We start from the raw sequence: 25,932 nt of genomic DNA on the forward strand, positions 1-25,932 counted from the left end.
GTTCTGACCAATCGGAGGGCGCGCTGGCGCCGATGGGCGGGACCGGGAGCGCGGCCAGGTTAGGTTGAGCGGGCACGGGGCCGGCGGCTGCTGGTTGTGAGGGGAGACGCGGCCTACGCGGAGCCTGGCGGGGGGAAAAGGCTCCGACTACACGGCGCGCCAGCGGTATTGTTTGGCCGATTTAATCCGATTAGAATCGCCGTCCGCAGCCATGGCTCACCATGTTAGCTTTCGGCAACGTAAGTGTCGCTGCTCCCGGTCCCGGCGCTGTTTAATAATCCCCCCCCCCCCCAGCCCGGGCTGAGGGGCATCGAGGGTATTTATTCAACGCCTTTCACGACGTCCCAAAGCGATTTACAGCCAATAAAGTATTTTTCGAAGTTGTAACGTAGGGAAACCCGGCAGCCAATTTGCGCACAGCAAGATCCCACAAACAGCAGGGTTGAGGTCGCAATCAGAACAGCCATGATCTTATCAAATGGCAGAACAGACTCGAGGGGCCGAATGGCCTATACCTGCTCTTAATTCGTATGTTCGTAATGTGATAATAACCTGTTTTTTTAGTGATGTTGGTTGAGGGATAAATATTGACCCCAGGGCACCGGGGAGAACTCCCCCCTGCTCTTCTTCCAATAGTGGCCGTGGGATCTTTTACGTCCACCGGAGAGGGGCAGATGGGGGTCTCGGTTTAACGTCTCATCCGAAAGACGGCACCTCCGACAGTGCAGCACTCCCTTAGTACTGGCACTGGGAGCGTCAGTCTAGATTATGGGCTCGAGTCTCTGGAGTGGGGCTCGCACCAACGACCTTCTGACTCAGAGCGAGATACCGACCGCGCCAAACCTGACACTGGCTGAAGTATAAATTCAAATGCCTCTCAACGGCAACGAAGGATTAGAAGAGTTGTGGTCGCAATCAGATCAGCCATGATCTTATCAAATGGCAGAGCAGGCTCGAGGGGCCGAATGGCCTACACCTGCTCTTAATTCGTATGTTTGTAATGTGATAATGAGCTGATAACCTGTTTTTTAGTGATGTTGGTTGAGGGATAAATATTGGCCCAGGACACCGGGGAGAACTCCCCCTGCTCTTCTTCCAGTAGTGGCCGTGGGATCCCTTACGTCCACCCGAGAGGGGCAGACGGGGCCTTGGTTTAACATTTCATCTGAAAGACGGCACCTCCGACAGTGCAGCACTCCCTCAGTACTGGCGCTGGAAGTGTCGGCCTGGATTATGGGGCTCAAGTCTCCGGAGTGGGGCTCGAACCCACGACCTTCTGATTCCAGGACGAGAGAGCTACCAGCGAACCAAGGCTGACATCTTGGGCAGGGGAGGACGGCGGTAGCGCATCAGGGGGCAATCTGGAGACATCGTGGGGGAGACAGGGTGTGATAACATCTCCAGAGCGGCGTTTACGATTGAGATCGACACTGCAGGGGGCGGGGGAGGGAGAGAAACAGCCAAATTCAATTAGCTGCCGCCTGTTACCTAGCAATATTTGGACATTCGGAACGTTCTTTGTGTGTTGAATGAAAGGAAAATGCTTTGTATTTGTGTAGCACCACATCACATCTCTCAGAAAGGTCCCAAAGTGCTTTAATGACACAACTTGCATTTATATAGCGGCTTTAATGTAGTGAAACGTCCCAAGGCACTTCACAGGAGCAATTATCAAATAAAATTCGATGCCGAGCCACATAAGGAGATATTGGGACAGGTAACCAATAGCTTGGCCAAAGAGGTGGGTTTTAAGGAGGATCTTCAAGAAGGAGAGAGCAGTACACAGGTTTCGGGAGGCAATTCCATGTGGCCATGCCTTCAGCTGCCTTGGTTCATAGCATCGACCGGCCATCTATGACTGTGCTGTATGACTTCATTCTGACCTAACCAGGTTAACCGAGGACAACCTGTGGTAACCTCCCCTCCGGATTCCCTGACCTCAATTCCGATCTTCAGTGCACGGTTTACGGAAGCTTTGTCTCTGAGACTGGTAACCTGTTCAAAGAACGCCTGGCGGCGACAGTTCACGATGACTTCAGCCCCCTCGTGTCTGGTTCTTGTTACATCTGTGTAGCGAGTGTTAATACATTGAGGTGCAGGGTCATAGGGCCTGTGATTTGTTGCCGGAATTTCAGGATAGTTAGCAGGATTCAAAAGAGAAAAGAACCACTCAGCCTGGCGCTGTACTAGAATCTTACAGCGCAGAAGGGGGCCTTTCAGCCCATTGTGCCTGTGCCGGCTCTTTGAAAGAGTTAAAGAATTAGTCCCACTCCCCTGCTTTTTCCCTGTTGCCCTGCAAATTTCTCCTTTTCAAGTATATATCCAATTCCCTTCCACTACCCTTTCAGGCAGTGCATCCCAGATCATAACATTGCTGTCTAGTGGCTAATTCTTGTTTGTACAGTTCCACGTAAGCAATAACATGAGTTAAGTTGCCCAGACAGCACCCCGGAGGGAGGGTTATCCGAGAGCAGAAAAGGTTATTTTGGCTGTGAAGCATTCAGTGTTGGTGTTGTTTCTCACAAGGGAGTATAAGAAATACTTAGAGATGATGGCTCATGTTTAAACACGTGTTTAGTTTAAAGGGAATGTGCATTCTACTGAATTGCCCCTTGGCTGTTCAATGTTATAAAGGGAGATATTTACCTATACCTTTTAATAGCCCCAGGTTACCATGTCAAGGTCCTGGATAGTCTTGCGAGCAGGTGTTTTGAACAGAGCTCCCCCTTATCTGGCACAATGTTCTGTTCCAGTAACTTTATGAATGGGCAGCACACAGACCCCATTGATTATGTCAGTGGAATATCCCACACAGGGATTTCTATACACAGCAGGTCCAAAATATAAAATACTGCAACAAGAGACAAACTGGGAGGCAGGCAGGAGCAGGAAATATCTCTAGCATTTGATGATGTGGGTAATATACTTTGCCTTTTCGTATAAGCTGAAATTTTTCCATTCCAAGATCAAGAGGGCAAACTCCAGCTTTGATCTGTTCTAAGAGTCAAAGTAGGATTAATTGCTGATTTGAAAATTTATCCAGGATACATCTAATGAACCACGTTGGAAAAAGTAAATCCAGGGAACACTACTCCAAGTTGAACCTGATGTGGTGATTTGTTCATTTCGGATCTGCATCCTGTGGGGGGGTGGGGGGGTGCATAGAGTGGAATCCAGATACTACGCCCCCACATAACCTCCCAACCAAGTAAGTGGGTGAAGGGCAAGAGAAACTACCAGTTATCAAGTAACTCCTGGAAATTACAGAGCATAACTGTCCGAGAGCAGGGAACTGCTCTTGCTTGTGTTATAGAGAGATATATAGAGAGAGAGAGAGAGCGCACGTTGAATAATGCTTTAGACATGCTGTGATAACAACACCTTGCATTTATACAGCGCATTTATAACCTAGTAAAACGTCCCAAGGTGCTTCACAGCAGCGATTATCCAACAAAATTTGACACCGAGCCGCATAAGGTGATATTAGGACAGGTGACCAAAAGCTTGGTCAAAGAGGTAGGTTTTAAGGAGCCTCTTAAAGGAGGAGAGAGAGTCGGAGAGGTTTAGGGAGGGAATTCCCGAGCTCAGGGCCCAGGCGGCTGAAGGCATAGCCGCCAATGGTGGAGCGATGAAAATCGGGGAATGCGCAAGAGGCCAGAATTGGAGGAGCGCAGAGATCTCGGAGGGTTGTCGGAGGTTACAGAGATAGGGAGGGGGCGAGGCCCTGGAGGAATTTGAACACAAGGATGAGAATTTACTTACTTATGTCTGATTTCCGTGATGCAGTTCTCTCACTGACCAGCAACCTGTGCATTGCTTCCTAGCTCCCAAACAGAGAGTGCGAGGTCCCAACGCCAATCCGATGGACCCCAACCAACTCTTCGACGACACGAGCGCCTCGCTGCCCCCCCAGCCCGCCAGCTACACTGTCCAAGGAATCGACATGGGGCTTCCAATCAACAACTTCCTCAGCGAGCCTGTGGCTAATGTTGCCATGGCCTATGGCACGACAATAGCCACCCAAGGAAAAGACATCGTCGACAGAGAGGTAGGTGCCTGTGTGTTGGGGGCAGTGGGGTTTGTTGTGGCGGTGGGGGTCTGTGGTTATGGAGTATGTGAATTACATTGTGCTCTTGATAGTATAGTCCCCACCATTTAAAACGTCTACCTTTAAAACGGGCAGTTGCTTATATCAGCCAAAAGGCGATAACAATAATCATTTGCCTTAACATCAGTTTCAAAGTTGCTGGTTGCAGCTCTTAAGTGCTCTGTGAATTTTGGGCACAAACAGTTGTGCTTACTCACTAGTTTGCACCTTGTTACGGTGCACTGAATGCAAGAACAAAAATAAGTAAATAACATCTTGTTAATGTTCAGATACCTTCTGTGTACTTAAGCCCTTCTAATCCCCTCTAAGTGATGCAGGTTTTGTACCAAGCACTGACTGCAGTATAAGTAAAGCTGCAGGTCAGAGTGCATCTGGAAACAACTCGGTGAAAGGTCACCATACAGAAGGAACACTCTTGTTATATATATATATATCTATATATATATATCTATATATATATATATATATATATATATATATAAAACTAGTAGAGTACTGTAATCGCTCTACCATGTTATACCGGCCATTGCGTAGAGCAGGCAAGTCACGTTTGCTCAAATGCGCCTGCTATAATCGATGGGGACAGTATGGCCATCCATCACACTGTCCTTTCACCTCTTGACACTTGGGGTTGAATCCTAATGTGACAAAAATCTCGTTTATCTGCTGACTGGAGAGATCCTGAAGTTTGATGTGGAGGATGCGTGGCCTCCTCCCGTTGAAAACAGTTGCCTGGTGCTTGAGAGCGGCCCCCAGGGGTGACCCTTGTTTCTGTCACTGCCCCCTCCCTTCCTGCCATGGTGGGAGGCCAGCAGCTTCCCAGAGCAACAAGGCTGAGATCAGGAGCTCAATCTTGGCGTGACATGCAGTCCTCCAGTTCACTTCTCCACTGTGACAACCCAACCCACCCCAAAGTAATCTGTAATTCCTAAACTTAGAGATGCATACATTTACTTCTGATACAGTGGTTATGAATGGTGGGGGTAGCTAGTATAGTGTCCATCACAAGCAGCAAAACACACACACACACACACACACACACACACACTAGATGTCCCCCATTAAGTCCACATCAGCACACTTTCCAGCATGGCTCATTTTAATAGTGATCAGAACCCTTGAAATAAGCTTGAGAACTAGGAAAAAATGAGGCATTGGTTTAATGTTTTTTATTTGTATTACACAGCCCACTATATTATAGTGATCATGGGATTACTGGTATAGGCAGATACTCACGGGAGGACCCATCAGGAAGAGTTGTAAGCACGTACTTCTAATCTGTTTACGCTGGTCGAAGCACGAAGTTCAAGTCCCCTGAGCTTTTGTGCATTGTCCCATTTATAGTGTTAGTAACGTCGTGATAACATGTCAACACGTTCTGATTATTTTTAATTGATACGTAACATGTTAACCCATTAAAGTCATCTTGTAAATAGTGTAATCCTCTTTCATGTGCCTGTGCCACACTATCATTGCTTTTCTCATGGTTTGTAACCTTACTATCTCATCTTTCCTCACACCTTCTCTGTTAATCTAGTGGATTCAGTAAGTCGTCTGCTGCCTGCATGACTCGGTGCCAAGAACACCCCATGTCTGTCCTTGCTGATTATTAGTCCATTAATGTTTGTTCACAGGTTCTAATCTTGGCCTGAATATAACCTTTTAGAACCTGCTTATGTTGTTGATTCTTAGTTTCAATATGTGTAAGTGTCTTTAATATTGAGAAATATTTAATAAAGTTATTAGAATGATTAGGGTCTCTCCTACCTGTCTACAGTAGTTTGCTACCATGTCATGTGAAGCATTTACCCACACGGGTTGGGGGGGGGAGAGAGAGAGAGAGAGATGTCTCCCACGAGGAGGTAGATACTGGGATTGTAGAACCACCAGAAGGAAGTGTGGAACAGTTGTTGGGGGTTATTATTCAGAGAGAGATGGGTCTGAAGAAATTACGCAAACTTAAGGCAGACAGATCACTGGGTCCTCATATGTTTACAGCAGACGATCCTGAGAGAAGCAAGAAATAGCAGCGACTCTGACCCAGTTTCCGAAATTCTGTGAATATGAAAATTGCGGCAGAGGACAGGAGGGGCAGCAAATGGGATTCCCTCTTCAAACCAGGGGACAGGGAAATTCTACGCCAGTTAGTCTTCCGTTGTTGGTAAATTCCTGGAGGTTATAATACAGGATGGAATTACCGAGGCCACTATTGGAAGAAGAGCAGGGGAGTTCTCCCCGGCGCCATGAGCTAACAAGGGCAGTCAGCACGGATATTAAAAGGCCTGAGCAACCTTAGAGGTCTTTGAAGGAATAACATAGAGGATAGATGAAGGCTATGATTTACATGGATTTAAAAAAAAACCTTTTGATAAGGTGCCATACAAGAGACTTGCGACAACGATAATGACGCATGGAGTTAAGGGGAATGTGGCCACGTTTTTAAAAATTCATTTTCTAGATGTGGGCATTGCTGGCGAGGCCGGCATTTATTGCCCATCCCTAGTTGCCCCTTGAGAAGGTGGTGGTGAACCGCTGCAGTCCGTGTGGTGAAGGTGCTCCCACAGCGCTGTTAGGAAGGGATTTCTAGGATTTTGACCCAGCAGCGATGAAGGAACTGCCGATATATTTCCAAGTCGGGATGGTGTGTGACTTGGAGGGGAACTTGGAGGTGATGGTGTTCCCATGCACCTTCTGCCCTTGTCCTTCTAGGTTGGGGAGATGCTGCCGAAGAAGCCTTGGCTCAGGCCTCTCTGTTTTGCCAGACTAACCGCGTGCTCCATCTTCCCTCTGACAGCTGAACAGGTTTGTGTCCGTCAACAAGCTGAAGTATTTCTTCACGGTCGACACCAGATACGTCATCAAGAAGCTGGCGCTGCTCGTGTTCCCGTACACGCATCAGGTACCGATCAGCCCTGGGGCTTTGGGCAGGATATACTTAACATAACCCAGAACGGTATTCTTTCACCTCCCGGATCCGAGTATGAATCCAGCCCAGGGCGATGGGCTGAGTCCCTCTGCTGGCTGTAAGATTTCAAAGCAAAGTCTGTCTGGCTGTTTTAATCCCGCTCTGAGTGAGCAGGGGCCCACGGAGTAGCTTGGCACTAAATTGTCCGTCTCTCGGAGAGACAGCAGGTTGGGGCTCTGAGGCTCAGATGAAAGCACCTTGTTGGGGTACAGTCAGGGGAATCTTTACACCGACCTGGGAGGTCCTCATGCAGACACTAGGGGCAAAAGGTTTTTTAAAAAAAGTAATCCTTCTTTGCCGTTGAGAGGCATTTGAATTTATACTTCAGCCAGTGTCAGCTTTGGCGCGGTCGGTATCTTGCACTCGCCTCTGAGCCAGAAGGTCGTGGGTTCGAGCCCCACTCTAGAGACTTGAGCCCCATAATCTAGGCTGACACTCCCAGTGCCATTACTGAGGGAGTGCTGCACTGTCGGAGGTGCCGTCTTTCGGATGAGACGTTAAACCGAGGCCCCATCTGCCCCTCTCAGGTGGATGTAAAAGATCCCATGGCCACTATTGGAAGAAGAGCAGGGGGAGTTCTCCCCGGTGTCCTGGGCTAATATTTATCCCTCAACCAACATCATTAAAACAGATGACCTGGTCATTATCACATTGCTGTTTGTGGGATCTTGCTGTGCGCAAATTGGCTGCCGCTTTTCCTACATTACAACAGTGACTATACTTCAAAAGTACTTCATTGGCTGTAAAGCGCTTTGGGATGCTCTGAGGTCATGAAAGGAGCTCTAGAAATGCAAGTTCTTCTTTCTAAATAGCATCTTTTACAACCTTGGTGCTTCACAGCCAATGAATTATTTCTGTTACGCAGGCAAACGCAGCAGCCAGTTTGCACACGTTAAGGCCCCACAAACAGCAGTAAGAAACGCGACCAGCGGCGTGGTATCCCTTATGCCCGCCTGAGAGGGCAGATGGGGCCACATCTGAAAGACGGCACCTCGGACAGCGCAGCGCTCCCTCGGTACTGCTCTGCAGGGTCAACCAAGACTATGGGCTCGTGTCTATCAAGTGGGGCTCGAACCCGCGACCTCCGACCCCCGACCCAGAGCAGAGAGTGCTACCGCTGAGCCCAGCTGGCCAATAACCTCATCAAATCAAATATGTCTTGTACAATGAAGCTGGATCATCGGTAGGAATGAAATCATTTTTCCAGAGTGTTCTTAATGCTTCAGTGCCAAGCAGATTCCCAGTTCCACTCAGGTACAGGGCCTCAGGCCTGGCACGGTTTGACGCTTGTTTCTTAAGCCTGCTTGGGATGAATAAACCGAGCGTATATATTTTTAGCACAGTAACGGAAGAGGGTCTCCCAGGTCAGGCACAACACGGGCTGGGGCAGAGTGTAAATTTTACTACCGGCAGCTCAGGCCTGTAGGGTTCTGATCCACACTGAGCTGAAGCTGCTGCCCTTCCTGTGGTGGGGTAGGGTCGTGCTCCCACTCCTGGGTGCTCCCTCTTTACTCCTGGAAGCCAGCTACCGGGCTATAACGTCACCACGAAGCTTGAATCGGAAACTCCAGTGCTCAGATTCTCACTCAAAAATTTTTTTTATGTCTCGTCTTAGAACTGGGAGCTTGGGTACCGCGCAGACTCACGCTTGACCCCGCGAGAGGATTTCCACGCAAACGCTCCGGACCTGTACATTCCAAGTGAGTGTGTAATGTGGTGTTTCTCAGTGCCAGTCGTAACGCTGAGATTTATTACCCCACCAGTGTGAAAGAAAGACAGAACTTGCATTTCTATAGCACCTTTCGCGACCTCAGGACATCCCAAAGTATCTCACAGCCAATGCACTACTTTTGAAGTGTAGTCTCTGTTGTAATGTAGGAAATGCAGCAGCCAATTTTGCGCACAGCAAGATCCCTCAAACAGCAATTGACAACAGTCAATCTGGTAATGACCAGATAATCTGTTTGTGATGTTGGTTGAGGGATAAATATTGGCCCAGCACACCGGGGAGAACTCTTCTCCCAATAGTGGCTGTGGGATCTTTTACGTCCACCTGAGAGGGCAGACGGGGCCTCATCTGAAAGACGGCACCTCCGACAGTGCAGCGCTCCCTCAGTACTGGCACTGGGATTGTCAGCCTGGATTATGAGGCTCCATTGCCTGGAGTGGGGTTCGAACCTACGACCTGCTGACTGCGAGGCGAGAGTGCTGCTCACTGAGCCAAGGCTGACACCAGTGTGTTGGATAGCGAGCATTCAATGAGCAGCAGCTTCACAGCACGCTCTGTACGACCTCGGGTCGAACTGGAGGAAAGTAAACACTTTTTGCTGCCACCGAACAATTTTGTTTAGTCAGGAAATTCGAGGTGTATCCATTTTACCCGTTTTCCTGTCCCCGCTCCATGATTTAATTGCTTAATTTTTAGCCCCCTCGACACTGAGCAATACAGAGCAGGGACAGTCTCAGACACCATCCTTGGTCTTTATTGATTTCAGCTGTAGGGACATTAAAGCTGGCCATAGCACCCCAGCTAGGGAGAGGAAAATCAGCCGGGGTTCTCCGCCCAAACCGCTACCCAGTGACCACGGCTGGAAAACGCATGTTGGACGAGAGCAAGATCAGGCTCACGCTTCCCTGATGCCTCTGATAGTCGAATAGCTCGCTGCCACTCATTGTCTGGGCTCGCACGTGGAAATGGCCGTTGCGGTGAGGCGCTGGACTGCGCCCTGCACCCACGGAGCGGTAACCCTGACAGAGTCGGCAGCTTCAGGTGAGGTGCAAAACCTAGTGACTCTTTCCCTTTAAAATGCTGCAGTTTGGGAGGGCAGCGTGCTGGCGCAGCGTCAGTGCGGTAGTGCGCGGTGTCACGGGATGTGGATATACATCTGCAAACTCTCATGCCATTGGAATTCAGATTCTCGGCCGAGCGTTTGTAGGGAGACTAAGCAATAGTCCGCTGCTTTGCTGTACAGTTGTGGGGAGCAGCCAAAGGGAGAGTCGTCCCTTGTCACGAGCCTCTTGGCGGTTTTTAGAGTGCCATATAGAGTCCTGGGAGCCACTCCGCTGCCCTCCTTCGTGGCATGTGGGGGGAGACTCCGTAAGGGAAAGGGCGGAAGGTATCTTAAAAGAGCTTTAAAATGATTGAAAGTTCGAAGTTCCGTAAATCACCCCGGGGTCGAGCCAATATCCTTGTTCCTGTAATTGGCTCGTGCAGTTATCACAAGCCCACTCGTTCTCCTAGCCTTCAGTTAGCTGAGGAATTTAAACTCTTATCAGAGATGCATTTAAGGGGAAGCTAGATAAACACACGAGGGAGAAAGGAATAGAAGGTGAGGGTGTTAGAGTGAGATGAAGTAGGGAGGGCGGAGGCTCGTGTGGAATGTAAACACGGGCATAGAGCAGTTGGGCTGAATGTTCTGTTTCTGTGCTTACATTCTATGTAATATGTTACGTAGGCTACAGATATGAGTCAGATGTATTAAAAGTAAAGGTGAAGCAGTAGTGAATAGAGCAGATTTCACTCGATCACAGGACCTGCACCCCACCTCCTCGAGTATAAAAATAACAAAGGACCCAACGCTTCACCTGCTTCAGTAATACTGGACATGGACCTGCGCCCGCAAGGTAGCTTGTATTTGAGGGTCTGTCCAATCACCACAGAGTCTTTAGGAGTCTGGAGGGACCCTGAACGACTGGAAGGAGAGAGCTAAGTGTATCTCCCTGCCTGGACAAGGAGCTGTCAGTCAATCCCTCACTCCCTGAAGACACCATGCAGACTGAGTTACCGCGAGTTCAAGTTTCACCGGGCTTTTCCAACAACAGGTCTGGCTTTAGCCTGACAGCCTCATAATAGGTGCTGGACGCAAAGACAGTCGTACCTGATTCCAAACACCTTTACCTTAATTGACTACCTTCAGAACAAAGCAAGTATCCTGTCTATACAATTAATTTTAATTAATGAATAAGATTTCTTCGCAGGCACAAATAACCTCTGGAAATTTTATGTAGATATAACTATTCCTCAGTGCCTCCACGTTTCTTGTGTGTTTTCTGTAATTCCGAATCCAGTGCGAGCCTTGTCCATTCGAAGGGTTACTACATTCCACATAGGGTTAGATATGTTTTCTGTTCAAAGTGGTCGAAATGCAGTGTATCTCTTTCTATATATTAAAAAAAACTATATAGTATTAAAAGATCTTGCATTAGGTGTGCACGTCCTGAACACACAACTTACTTCCTCTTGTCACAATCTTGGTCACGTTTTTCTGTCAACATCTCCCATTGTAAATTGCTATGTCAACATTTCCCATCCAGTTTTCCTATGTCAGCTGTCACGGTGTCATTACAGGTTCTGGCCACTAGTCGGCTCTGTGGAGCGAGTGTCCGAAGTGTGTCTCCCAACTGCGCCACCATCTTTTATACAAAAAAAAACTTTATGTTCATCAGCTGACTGGAGAATGGAACTGGCAGTTCACTTGTATGCCATATATAAAATTCTAAGACTGGTCGAACAGATTTCTGATCAGTCACGTGTATGACTAAACCCGATAACAGTAGAATATCAGGACCAAGTGCTGAGTCACAATGCTGTAAAGCACACTAGCAGTTATGGCCATAAATCCGCAGAAGCAGCACTTGTCGTTGCGTGAGCTTAGAGCTCATTCCTGTGCCATCCTGTAGTGTCGCATCTAATTTCAGACCAGAGTCGCACTGTTTAATTTAGTTCATGAAATGTGCTGTTTTCTCACCGCTGTACCCGAGAACCCCCACCTCGTAGGAAACTCAGTCAGCCAGCGTCGCTGTGCAAGCAGCAGCTCCCTCAATGGGGAGGAGGTGCAGCCTTCTGTTCCTCCTCCCCAGGCAGCGTGCCTGACTTGCATTTCACGGTGTCCACAAGTAACCCAGTGGTGTGCACTAGGAGCAGTCTGACAGGGTCCAGTTCCCTGGAACTCTGCCTCCCAGAGTGATTAAGGAAATTAAGTTCACGTGTGGTTCTAGATCAGGAGCTGACTGCTGTCTTTGGTTTTCTATTTCAGCCATGGCATTCATTACGTACATCCTATTGGCAGGGGTGGCACTGGGCATTCAACAGAGGTTAGTATTACACTGTGCCATGAGGTTAATGTTACACTGTGCCAGCAGAGGGTAGCATTGCATTGTGCCAGCAGAGGGTAGCATTGCACTGTGCCAGCAGAGGGTAGCTTTGCACTGTGCCAGCAGAGGGTAGCTTTGCACTGTGCCAGCAGAGGGTAGCTTTGCACTGTGCCAGCAGAGGGTAGCTTTGCACTGTGCCAGCAGAGGGTAGCTTTGCACTGTGCCAGCAGAGGGTAGCTTTGCACTGTGCCAGCAGAGGGTAGCTTTGCACTGTGCCAGCAGAGGGTAGCTTTGCACTGTGCCAGCAGAGGGTAGCTTTGCACTGTGCCAGCAGCCCTTTCTAATGTATTGAAATTACTTGAAACATTGCCATGAGGTTTATGTATTTTAAAACGTGATTTATAACTCAGGTACACGCTGATTGTTAGCAGGAAAAGCTCATTCGGCCCAACAAGACTATCTCTTTTGCACAGAACACCCATCTTCTCACCATACCCCTCCATCCCCTATCTCTCCAGAAACCCATTCAACAATCTGATGATCCCATCTCTACCGACTGCTTTAATGCCCATCTCTGTCAGTTTATCATGGCAATCTGTTGCCCTTTAGGTGAAAGTGCTCCCCTTGATTTCCCTCCTCATTTAGTGATCTCTGTTAAACATTAGTTTGATTTGATGCGGATAAATGAATGCAGCAGCTCCGTAAACATCAGGTGACGACAATGGAGGGGATTGGGTCCATTGGGATTCTGTACAATGGGAGTGAATGGGAAGGGGTTTGGTCCATTGGGATTCTGTACAATGGGAGTGAATGGGAAGGGGTTTGGTCCATTGGGATTCTGTTCAATGGGAGTGAATGGGAAGGGGTTTGGTCCATTGGGATTCTGTACAATGGGAGTGAATGGGAAGGGGTTTGGTCCATTGGGATTCTGTACAATGAGAGTGAATGGGAAGGGGTTTGGTCCATTGGGATTCTGTACAATGGGAGTGAATGGGAAGGGGTTTGGTCCATTGGGATTCTGTACAATGGGAGTGAATGGGAAGGGGTTTGGTCCATTGGGATTCTGTACAATGGGAGTGAATGCTATATCCAATAGAGATGTGTTTATCTGATGCTAGCTGTTAATGGAGCCTGACTATTTGTGTTTCAGGTTCTCTCCCGAGATGCTGGGTATGTGTGCCAGTACTGCTCTAGTATGGGTCATTATTGAGGTTTTGGCCCTCGTCCTTGCACTGTACCTGATATCAGTGCACACCGACCTCACTACGTTTGACCTAATTGCCTACTGTGGATATAAGTATGTGGCGTAAGTACCAGCGAGAGCAGGAAATGGCCTGCTCCACACTCTGTTAACTTCTCACACAGACTAGGGTGCGGTGCCGGATGAGATGAAATGGGAAGGGTGTAGGGCATTGGTATCATGGCACCATGCAGGATGGGTATAATGTGGGGCGGGAGGAGTATAATGGCTGTGCAGGGTGGGGTATAACTGGAAAAGGAATATAACGCCACCGGGCAGGGTAGGGTATAATGGGGTGAAGGAGGGGTATCATGGTAAAGAATAGAGTAGGGTATAACGAGGGGGATATAATGCACGTGCAGGGTGGTGTAACAGGGCAGGACAATATGTAATAATGTGGGGTATAAAAGGGCTCGGTGCAGAGCAGGGGTATGACAGGGTGGGGTATTGCAGTGTGCGGAGCAGGATTATCGCAGGGTGGGGTATCGTGTGCGGAGCAGGTTTATCATAGGGTGGGGTATTGCAGGGTGTGGAGCAGGGGCATCGCAGGGTGCGGAGCAGGGTTATCAGGGTGGGGTATCGCAGGGTGTGGAGCAGGGGCATCACAGGGTGGGGTATCGCTGGGTGTGGAGCAGGGGCATCGCAGGGTGGGGTATCGCAGGGTGCGGAGCAGGCTTATCATAGGATGGGGTATCGCAGGGTGTGGAGTAGGGGCATCGCAGGGTGGGGTATCGCATTACCCAGGGAGGGGGGGAGAGAGAGAAAGAGGGTTAGGGATAGGGAGAGAGAGCGGGACAGCCTGGGCGATCAGGGTGAGCGATTGCAGGCATCCTGCCAGCCCGCAGCGATCGGTGAACAGATGGCATGTGTGTGACACGGGCTGCAATCTAATCGTGAGAGCAAAGCTCGAGTGATTTATTGCCACCATCTGATGCTGCAGATTAGACTGCAGCCTTGAAACCCTCTGTTTTCACAATCATGCTGATCAGCGCTCTTGGACGTGCATCGTGTACTGAGCGGAGGCGACTGGTATAAACACTGCAGGTCGGTGGGGGGTGGGGGGAGCGCAGAGACCGGGAGTGGGGGCAAGGCAGGGGCCCAATCACAGGGTGGGGACAGGGTATGGATAAAGGGCTCTTTCAAAGTGGGGCCACAGGAGACAATGACTTTGAACTTGCAATATTAAGTTGGAGGAAGTTGTGACATGCGGAACTTAAGGTCAAAAATAAACTGCCCCCACAGCCCAGAGGCAGTGGAAGGGTCAGGAGAGGTGGTGGAGAGGTAGAGACCTCTATCCCGTCACCGTACACGCAGAAGCTGACACCATGTCTGTGGATGATGCCACAAGGGGAAGCATGTGGATGAGGAATATCATTATTTAAAAGGGAATTGGGTAAGGATTTTAAAAAGGATGGATGTGAGAGCATATGGAGTAAGAGCAGGGAGATGGGATTATTCAAGTTGATAGCACCAACATAGGCACGATGGGCCGAATGGCCTCCTCCTGTGCTGTGAGATTCTATAATTGTACTGGATCAGGAGCGGGAGTCCGGTCAAAATCTTTTCTGCACTGCTGGGGCACAAGGATAGAAGTTGAAGCAGGGACTGTACGGCCCAGTCCCAGACGTGGGTGTGCCTTTACCCAGGGAGAGCTCACTGTTTTCTCATTATTAGAGAACTCTTGCACTGTGGAATCCTGTTGCAAGCGGTAGAGCAGTGCAAATAACAGTGAGGAACATGTAACAAAGGGCAACTTTATCTTCACCTAAGCTGGGTGATTGGAGCTCTACAGGGGCATTCTACAAGGACAAGAGTCGGAAAGTGGTGGGTTCGAGCCCCACTCCAGAGACTTGAGCCCCCTAATCCAGGCTGACGCTCCCAGTGACAGTACTGAGGGAGTGCTGCACTGTCGGAGGTGCCGTCTTTCGGATGAGACGTTAAACCGAGGCCCCGTCTGCCCCCTCAGTTAGACGTAAAAGATCCCTCAGCCACTATTGGAGAAGAGCAGGGGAGTTCTCCCCAATGTCCTGACCAATATTTATTTCTCAACCAACATCACTGAGCAGATCACCTGTTTTATTGTCATATTACTGTTTGTGGGATCTTGCTGTGCGCAATTTGGCTGCCGCATTTCCCACATTACAACAGTGACTACACTTCAAAAGTACTTCATTGGCTTTGAAGCGTTTTGGGACGTCCTGAGGTGGTGAAAGGCGCTATATAAATGCAAGTTCGTTCTTTCTTTTACTGCCATTCATTCACACACTCGGCCTTTCCCTCTCCATGGCAGTGCTGATAACGCAAAGACCTAACCTCCTGCTTTATGACTTTAGATTGAATCACTCTCGGATATCTATTCTCTGTGTCGATCTGGATTTCCCGATTACGTGTGCGACCGCACCCTGTGATAGAGCAGTAACAGCTATCTCTCTCTGTCTCTCTCACAGGATGATAATCACCATTCTAGGCGGCTTGTTGTTTGGGCGAGATGGTTACTATGTGGCACTGGCCTGGACCTCCTGGGCGATCATGTTCTTCCTCGTAAGTGACTCTTTCCCACTCTCCTGCCTGCCCCGGCGCTCTGTTCCATAGTCGAGAAAAGACCAAGGTCCATCTAGTTCGCCTTCTACCATCCCGGTAGTCGCATAATACATGATAATGGAGTTGTTGACTAATCATAGCAATCAGTCTCCATTAATTAGTCTATAGCAGACCCAGACATTGAATCCTACAGCACGGAAGGAGGCCATTCAGCCCATCGTTCCTGTGCCGGCTCTTATGAAAGAGTTATCCAATTAGTCCCACTCCCCTGCTCTTTCCCCGTAGCCCTGCAAATTTTTCCTTTTCAAGTATCTATCCAATTCCCCTTTTGAAAGTTACTATTGAATCTGCTTCCACCGCCCTTCCAGGCAGCGCATTCCAGATCATCACAACTGGCTGCGTAAAAAACATTCTCCTCAACACCCCCCGCCTCTGGTTCTTCTGCCAATTATAAGAGGTGAGGAAAACCCCCAGTGGTGGAGAGCTTTTTTTGAACCATAGGTCCAAAGTCACCTGTTCCTCCCAAACATATGGTACACTTACCACATGTCTCAAATTGCTCACATACTGGATCCCCAAAATGTTATTCTCTGAAAGAAATCGATGTAATTTGAATGAATCAATACTATCTGCTCCCACCGTCTCCCGAGGGAGCCTGTCCCGTAGATTGACCACTCGCTCGCTGAAACAGTGGCCCAAATTTCGCTGGAAGATCAACGGCGTGTTAACGTCACGCACCGTTGTTAATGCGCTAATCGTCCAGCGAGTTCCGGGGGTTAAGAGATAAACCGTGAGTTGCGAATCTTCAGAACTTGCAGGTCGATTTACACCGCTCCTCCGTTTGCCTCTCACAAACGGCATCTCGCCCTCAACCTCCCCCGTTATTTTTAAGAACTTGCTGCACTTGCTCTTTAATTGCCCATTAAACTCGCCGCAGAACGTTAGAGCTGGAACTTAACAGCGTAACTACCCTTTTAACGATGCGATCGTTGTTAATGCAAATGCCATTCAATCTCTCCGGCCCAGAAAGGGAACAGTTTAAACTGTCGAGGCTCATTCCTGCAGGTAGTAAAATTTTTCTTCGAAATGTCATAAATTTTAAAATTAAAAATTTTTTTTCTTACTTTTCCTTTCTGCCTCTTTTTTTCTCTCTTAATCCAATCTTTCCCTCTCTATTTCTGTTTCTGTACCTGATTTGATTCTAATTCACCCAATTTTCTTCTAACAGTGCTCGCCACGAGATGCTCCACTCCTGCAAGATTTGGGCCAGTGTTTCCACAGACTAGTTTTGAATTTACCCCCCTTTAGCTGGCATAGGAGTGGCCGCTAGCACCTCTGATCCGGTTGATTCTTCCTGAAAGCCGGCGGCAGCACCTCTCTCTCTTGCGCTCTTTCTCTCGCTCGCGCGCTCTCTCTCTCTCACGCTCGCGCGCTCTCTCTCTCGCTCGCTGTCACTCTCACTCTCTTTCTGCTTCGACCCCTCCAGGTCCGCTCCTTCAGAATGAAAGTCCTGACCTCCTCCTCGGATGGAGTTACCAGTCACAGCTCCAGGAACCGGCTGCGGATGTACGTCACCCTGGCTGTCGCCGCCTTTCAGCCCCTCATCATTTACTGGCTGACTGTTCACCTGATTCGGTGAGGGGGTCGCAGGGCCGGAGGGGGGGGTCCCGTGCTACACGACCATGTCTCCCGTCTTTTCCCCCCAACTGCCACCAGCGTATTTTTGTGCGAGGTTTGGACTGGTCCCTCCCCAGAAGAACTGATGCCAGCAGTTTTTTTTTAAAAGAGTGCCAAAAAGTTCCAATTGTTGTTTAGTCTCAAAACCCAGAGCTGGACGCAGTACGTAATTCAGTACAGCTGGACCCTCTATAATGCTGTCTTTGTGAGTTGAGTGTGGGCTCGTTATGGTGAGGGCTGTAGTGTACAGGGTGTTTTACCCAGTTGCTGTGTGTTGTGTCGGGGCTGTGGTAAATGGGACAGTGTGAGAGGGCTGTTATTGCTCATTCTCATTACGGGCCCTGGCCGTGAAGACAGAGGACACGAGAACAAGAGAAGGATCAAAACGCTCCTCTCCAAGATTGGTTTGGTTGGTATCACACTCTCCACTCTGAAGGTCGTGGGTTCGAGCCCCACTCCAGAGACTTGAGCCCATAATCTAGACTGACATTTCAGTGCTGCACTGTCTTTCGGAAGAGACATTAAGCCCCCTCTTCCCTCTCCAGTGGGCGTAAAAGATCCCACTGCACTACTGGAAGAAGAGCAGGGGAGTTCTCCCCAGTGTCCTGGCCAACATCATGAACCAGCATCACTAAAACAGATTATCTGGTAATTTATCTCCGTGCTGTCTGTGGGAGCTTGCTGTGCGCAAATTGGCTGTGGCATTCCCTACCATACAACAGTGACTACATTTTAAAAAGTACTTCGTTGGCTGCGAACCGAGTTGGGACGTCCCGAGATATGTTTTGTCAGATTTTCCATTCGCATCTGGTACCTGAATCTGAATAACCTCAAACGCAGAAGATCAAAGCTGTGTACAGGAGAGCCCGGCCCGCCCTGCCCTGGGCATTCCCCCCCTCACCCCCTTTACAATCCAACTGAAACCATCTTTTCCCCATAGGAGGAACCACAGACACAATGGGCACCATTTTAAAAGCAAAGTTTGGGGGCCGGGGGCAAACAAAATCGGGGTTTTCTGGAGCAGAAAGGAATCCCGGCTCCAACCTGCCGCAAAAACAGGTGCGCACGCCGTTCCCAAACGCGCTTTAATTGCCGGCGGGACAATAGTTCAACCAATAATTCAAGTACTTAAAGTACTTGAAATCTGCATTAATGTAATTGATAATGATGGCAAGCGATTTCAACGCTGCCTCAACGTGTTTCCCGTGCCGTGTGAAGCACGCCATGGGATACTAGGCGGGTTGCAGCCGTTTGGCCGTTTAAAATCCCTGTTTGACAGATGGGGATAAAAGGCGAGACAAACTTTCGGCTGGGAGACCTTTGTGTTTAGACTGAAAATTCTTGGTTCGCACTCAGAATTGTTCTCTTTGGACGTATTTACCTACTTTTCGGGCCCCCTCAAAGTGACACCGTCAGAATGGGGGGCACATTGGATGCATTCGCCAGTACATCCGAGGAGGAGGCACATCACCATCCTCGCCAGGCACGGCGTGCACTTCCGCCACTTGGAGCTCCGCAACACAGTGGTGCGTCACAGGCACTCGCACAAGAGCACGGAAGAGAACAACAGAGAGAGCGACGTCGCAGGAGGCACTACCCTCGCCAGAGGGTCTACAGACCGAGGCTCAACTTCCTGGACCTCTGAGGAGCAGTGCACACGGAGGCTGAGAGTAAGTGACTAGGTGGTCACAGACATCTGCAGCCTCCATCATGCCGAGCTGCCCCCGGCTGCATTGTCCATCGCAGGTAAAGTGACAACTGCCCTCAACTCCTTCGCCTCCGGATCATTCCAGGGTGCCACCGGGGACATCGCCGGGATCTCAGTCATCTGCCCACAAGTGCATAAGACAGGTCACCGACTGTTTGTTTCGCAGGGCCTCGCAATACGTCAGTTTCCCCGTGGACGACCTCAGCCAGACGGAGAGGGCAGTGGGTTTCCACTCTGTGGCTGGCTTCCCACGTGTACAGGGTGCAATCGATAGCACACATGTAGCAATCCAAGCACCTCCACACGAGCCAGGACTGTTCATCAACAGAAAGGGGTATCACTCCATCAACGCGCAGATCGTTTGTGACCACTGGAAAAGATTTCTTCACGTGTGTGGCAGATTCCCTGGCAGCTGCCATGATTCATTCTTTCTGTGGGAAACCAACGTCCCGGCCCTCTTCCACGCACCAAACAGCCTTAAGGGCTGGCTTCTCGGAGACAAGAGCTACCCGCTGCACGCGTGGTCATGACGCCTCTGAGGAACCCCATCGGCTAGCAACGGTGTTGCTATAACGACAGCCACATTGCCACTAGGACTGCTGAAGATGTGATTTCGGTGCCTGGACCGGTCTGGGGGAGCGCTTCAATACGCACCACCGAGAGTGGGTCGAATTATAGTCGTCTGTTGTGTCCTGTGGCCCGCCTGCCTGCTCGTGAGGCCAGAGAGTCACTAATATTTGAACCATTCTCATAAGGAGATCACAAAGTGAGAATAGTCTGGTCGTCAGACCACCGGGAAAGACCAGTGCCCACACAGCAACCCCCCCGCAGAAAACAGTCCTGCAACTACACCAAGGCTTCTTCGACAGCACCTCCCAAACCCGCGACCTCTACCACCTAGAAGGACAAGGGCAGCAGGCGCATGGGAACAACACCACCTGCACGTTCCCCTCCAATTCACACACCATCCCGACTTGGAAATATATCGGCCGTTCCTTCATTGTCGCTGGGTCAAAATCCTGGAACTCCCTTCCTAACAGCACTGTGGGAGAACCGTCACCACACGGACTGCAGCGGTTCAAGAAGGCGGCTCACCACCACCTTCTCGAGGGCAATTAGGGATGGGCAATAAATGCCGGCCTTGCCAGCGACGCCCACATCCCATGAACGAATAAAAAAAAAAACATACACCCACTGTAAACTCACCCACTGGGTGGCATCAAGTGTCACCATTCGTAATGAAGCACATGAAAGAGCCCTATCACAAAAGCCTGTCAGGAATGGGCAAGACATGGCAGTAGTGGTGAGAATGATCTCATTAAATGTTAATTTAACAAAAACCAAATATAAATGATAAACATGACCGTCTGTCAGACACTCTTGTGCATACCCTTTGTGATCACAAAATCTGAGCCTTTCTCTTCCTACTACTTCTCCATGGTGCATCCCCTGTGGCTGCAGCAGAGGTAGTGCCCTGACTGCTTAGATGTTTTGGGCCTACGCCCTCTGGGTTTCGGTGCCCGTGAGGGCCCCTCCAAAGACTGCTCCACCTGTACCTGTGCAGGGGCAGACTCGGCCACCTGGAGAGGAGGCAGCATTGCAGGTACTGGTTGAGAGGGGGGCAACGGGTGAGACGTGGGAGCGCTTTGAGTGGCGTCCCCACTTCCATGCCCCCTTTCGCCATCATCCCTCTCCTGGGCCAGGCCCATGTCACTCCTACCACCCTGCTGGACGACAGTTTGGAGAACATGTATGATGCCTTGGAAGCCCAGTTGTAAAGTTTCTGTCTGCCTGTTTAAGGAGGTAGAATGGTGTTTACCCTGAGTCCGAACGGCCGTTGTCAGGGCCTGGATGGACTCATTTGCGAGCCATGCTTGAAGCTTAACGGAGGCTAGCCTTCTCTCCAGCGCAGACATTCCCACACTTATCTTAGACAGTTGCTCACGTCCCTGTGACACTATCTTACAGATTCCGTCACATCCCTGTGACACTATCTCAGACATTTCCGCAGTTATGTGCGACACTATCTCAGACAGTTGCTCACGGCCCTGCGACACTATCTCAGAGATTCCCTCACGTCCCTGTGCCACCATTCCACTAATGCAGGAGTTAGACTCCTCCACCCTCTGCGCTATTGTGGAGAGTGCGCGTAGCACCCGTTCCAGTACCTCGCAAATGTACTGCTGTCCCTCGATCATTCTCCTTTTAAAAGATGGTCCAGGGGTTCAGCATCTGCGTCCAGCTGAGCAGAGCCTGGAGTGGAGTGCGCCCACTGACGCGAACTCTCCACAGCTGCCTCTGCCACCAGAGTCTGCTCGTGCTCACTTGTGTGTGGTGACTCACCAGGTGCCAACCCAACTAACTGACGACTAGGACCCATCGAGGTGTGAGTATCTGCGCTGGTGGATGGCTTGCTAAGATGTGACGGTGCGCCCTCAGAGGCAGGGAGCTCCTCTAAGGAATCGCCCTCTCCTGTCACTGCGGTCGTTGAAGGGCCTGGAAGAGCACAGAAGGCATGTGTCATCTTGCTATGAGCATACTGAGGTGTTCAACATGCCAATCATTGTTCACATCAATTCATGTTGTGTGTGATGAATGTTAAAGTTGCATCACCAGACGTTTGTGGAGTGCCAGCCTCAGCGTCCCCGACAGACAGGCACTCGAGGGTGCGGCTGATCACCAGGACCTCCTTCTCCGCCTCTGTGAGCACCACTATTTGTGGTGGCCCCCCTCCAGTCCTCACCCTCTCCCGTGCATTTTGCACTCTCTTCTACAAGGGGAGAAAGTACAGACGTGAGTGAGTGATGGTGAAGTGGCCAACCGATGAATGCATTGCTTTGGGTGAGGCTGACCGTGAAAGAGATGCTTCAGAGGATGAGTATCAGACAGAGACAGCACATTGGATCAGGATTGGGGTGAGTGGCAGTGGCGGGGTCACAAATGAGGAGGTGAGGAAGTGCTCAGAAAGTGAAGGTAAGTTGAGGGATGAGCCTTAAGCAGGTGTGAGGAGTGATGTGATGGAGTAGTCTTGGCCGTGCAGAATGAGTTGGGGTGGGTGGGGGCGCGATTGATGTGCGACACAAAATGCGGGAGAATCAGTAAGTGTACTCACTTTTGCTGACCTGGTTAGGTCATTGAAACGCTTCCCGCACGGGACCCAAGTGCGCCAGATGTTGCTCCTGCTGGTGACCACCTCTGCCACCTCGAGCCAGGCCTTCTTGGTGGCAGAGGCAAGGCGCTTCCTCCTGTCGGCCGAGTAAAATAGCTCCCTCCTCCTCCTCGCCCCAGCCAGTAGCACCTGAAGTGAGGCATCGCTGAATCTTGGAGCAGCCTTGCCCCTCTGCTGCTCCATTCTGTGTCCTTGCTTCAGCAAAATCCATTGGTGCAATGGCCCTTTAAATCCAGACGCTCCAGCTGACAGCAGGTCATGCGGGTGCACAGTCTGCCCGCTGCACAGTTTTCGGACCGCAAACCCCGAAACAAGAATAATGGCCACCAATTAAGTCGCGATCGTGTGGGGAACGGTAATGTTTTATTATTCAGGTTACCCGCGTGCCCATTGACCCCCCGCCGGCATTTTAAAATCGTGCCCTATGTCTGTTGGAGCACATTACACCAACACTGTTGCACTACTTGCTGCTTCTGTTTTTTAGTGTGGAATTCTCAAAAGTGTGATATCCCAACTTGATTCCAAGTCATAACGGCAGCTCTTGCCCTGGTTATTAGTTCCTGTATTAGCCAGTTCACTCCCGTCTAAGCCTGTCCTACTTTTCCTTCCCCTCCCCCTCCCCCCCGACCTCCCTCTCTTTCCTCCCCCAACCCCCCCCCCCCCCCCATCTTCCCTCTCTCCCCTTAGAGAAGAAGGATTGTACCATGAAGAAAGTGCCTTAAAAATGGGTCTTCATTTCAATCCCACACTGCCGTCGTAACCACCAACACTTGTCTATTAACACTTTCTTGGTCTACTTTTAACAAACCCAACGGTACGTAGAGCGAGGCAGGCTGATGCAATTTGCCCCTTTTACTCGTGGTAAAACCCTAGTTCAATCCCTGAAGCTCAGACCAGCCGTCGTCCCAGTCATCGGCTCCTGCATCCAAGTGTTCCCCCAGAACGGGTCCTTCCTGCTCCTGCACTGCTGAAAGTATCCACCTAAAAAGAACGATTCAGGCTGTTCGCGATCTCTCCCTCGTCCGGAGTTGCCGACCTCAGGAGGGCGGATAAAACAGAGGTGGACGCTCCCTCGCCCAGCCCCCAGAGCTGCTCCTCAGCACCTGGGCTGCGCCATTGGAGCCCTGGGAGCAGCATATCCGATAACTCCCAACCGCAGGCCGTGCAAAGCAGAGATGCAGCGAGGGAACAAGAAAATGACGGAGTCCCTACCCTCCCAAACAGACAGGCGGCTGTAACAGATCAGCACTTCTGAACTTCCCCCCCCCCCCCCCCCCGCACAGTATTGTAGGGACTGTTTTGACAACGAATGGTCATTAACCCCAGGACTTCTAAGTGTGACAGGTGACAGCCACGGAGCTTCAGCAGCTGTTGAATAACCTGTGTGTCTCTTTGACCGTTTGTCAGTCGGTTTGAAGATAAAGGAGGAACGTCTCCCACAAAGTGTTGGTTTGATTTGATGTGTTTCTCAGCGTAATCTGTTTTAATTCCTCACCGTGCTGCTGAATCTGTAAATAATAAATAGAATGCAGAACATTTTAAAACTGCTCCCTCTGCATTCTTCCTCTTTGTTGCCGTCGGCATTTGCTGTAAGTTGGGTTTCAAACCCAGTTTCATTCGAGTTCACATTGCGGCTGTTTAGGTCGTTCGTGGCTGGTTTGGCTCGCTGGGCCCTGTTTCATACGAGGTAGGGTTTCACTGGTTCCCAATTAGGTAGCCCGGTGTTTTTGGTCCTTGCCTAACACCCCAGTGGCCAGGAGTGGGATGAAATGTGAAATTGAATTCAATAAATCTGTTAAGCAGATCTGGGTAATCTTGTGGGCAGATAAAATGACCGTGAAAGCCGCTGGATTGTCGTAAAAATCCAACTAGTTCAAATAAACCTGCGCGGTTAGCGTTACTTTCAGCCAACCTACCTTTAAGGTACCTACATTCTCCTCCCACTCACGCGCTATCGTGACTTGCACGTATATCGGCCGTTCCTTCATCGTCGCTGGGTCAAAATCCTGGAACTCCCGACCTAACAGCACTGCGGGAGAACCTTCACCACACGGACTGCAGTGGTTCAAGAAGGCGGCTCACCACCACCTTCTCAAGGGGCAATTAGGGACAGGCAATAAATGCCGGCCTCGCCAGCGACGCCCGCATCCCAAGAATGAATAAAAGAAAAGCATCTAGAAACTGAAAATATAAAGTATTGTCAGCACGGATTTCAAAAGGGAAGGTCGTGCTTGACTAACCTTACTGAATTGTTTGAAGAAGGAACAGAAAGAGTAGACAAGGGTAATCCAATGGATGTAATAATGGATTTTCAAACATTGAGCCTCACACATAACTAAGGTCAGAGCACGTGGAGTCAGGGGACAACTGGCAGAATGGATAGCAAGGTGGCCAGAAAACAGAGTAGGGGTAATAGTAGTTTCTCAGACTGACGGACAGTGGGAAGTGGTGTTCAACAGGGATCGATGCTGGGACCACTGTTCACCATTTACATTAACGATTTGGACTCGGGAATCGGAAGTACAATTTCAAAACTTGCAGATGACACCAAATTTTGGGGGGGGGCAGGGGGGATATATTTATTACTAAGACTGTGACAAAATACAAGAAGACATTAACAAACTTGCAGAATGGGTGTGTAAATGGCAAATTAATTTTAATATATAAGTGGTAGGTGGTGCATTTTGATAGGCGGAATAAGGAGGCCACGTACTCCTTGGAAAATAAGAGTCTGAATGGGGTAGAGGCGCAAAGGGATCTGGGGGTATATTAAAAGTAGCGACACAGGTTAATAAGGCCATAAACGATGCAAACAAAGCACTGGGGTTCATTACTGGAGGGATAGAATTCAGAAGCAGAGAAGTTTTTAAACTTGTATAGAACCTTGGTTAGACTACACTTAGAGCACTGTGCACAGTTAGAATCATAGAATGGTTACGGCACAGAAGGAGGCCATTCGGCCCCTCGAGCCTGCGCTGGCTCACTGCAAAAGCAATCTAGCTAATCCCACTCCCCCGCTCTTTCCCCGTAGCCCTGCAAATTTTTCTCCTTCAGGTACCTATCTAATTCCTTTTTGAAAGCCATGATTGAATCTGCTTCCACCACCCTTTCAGGCAGCGTATCCAGATAAATTACAACTCACTGCGTAAAAAGGTTTTTCCTCATGTCGCCTTTGTTTCTTTTGCCAATCACCTTCAACTTGTGTCCTCTGCTTCGCGACCCTTCCGCCAGCGGGAACAGCTTTTCTTTATTTACTTTGTCTAGACCCTTCATGATTTTGAACACCACTATCAAGTCTCCTCTCAGCCTTCTCTGCTCTAAGGAGGACAACCCCAGCTTCTCCAGTCTATCCACGTAACTGAAGTCCCTCATCCCTGGAATCATTCTAGTAAATCTTTTCTGCACCCTTTCCAAGGCCTTCACATCCTTC

General features: G+C 49.7%; 1 protein-coding gene across 1 annotated transcript; it reads left to right on the forward strand.

The window, feature by feature from the left end:
* The first annotated feature begins 78 nt into the window (after positions 1-78).
* LOC137306486 (protein YIF1A-like) lies at positions 79-24,049 on the forward strand. The gene is made up of 8 exons (XM_067975746.1): positions 79-239; positions 3,825-4,048; positions 6,903-7,007; positions 8,689-8,773; positions 12,110-12,167; positions 13,318-13,473; positions 15,855-15,948; positions 17,435-24,049. The coding sequence occupies exons 1-8, from the start codon at positions 212-214 to the stop codon at positions 17,585-17,587; spliced, it is 903 nt and encodes a 300-aa protein (XP_067831847.1). The 5' UTR covers positions 79-211; the 3' UTR covers positions 17,588-24,049.
* Positions 24,050-25,932: the final 1,883 nt, after the last annotated feature.

This window comes from Heptranchias perlo, chromosome 43, assembly GCF_035084215.1.
Source record: "Heptranchias perlo isolate sHepPer1 chromosome 43, sHepPer1.hap1, whole genome shotgun sequence".
Lineage (NCBI taxonomy): Eukaryota > Metazoa > Chordata > Chondrichthyes > Hexanchiformes > Hexanchidae > Heptranchias > Heptranchias perlo.

Bases quoted from the DNA above. Each gene is read 5' to 3' on its own strand.
- LOC137306486 (XM_067975746.1), top strand. From the start codon at position 212: ATGGCTCACCATGTTAGCTTTCGGCAAC. The intron at 240-3,824 runs GTAAGTGTCGCT...ATTGCTTCCTAG, and splicing joins CCATGTTAGCTTTCGGCAAC to CTCCCAAACAGAGAGTGCGA. The intron at 12,168-13,317 runs GTTAGTATTACA...TTTGTGTTTCAG, and splicing joins GCACTGGGCATTCAACAGAG to GTTCTCTCCCGAGATGCTGG.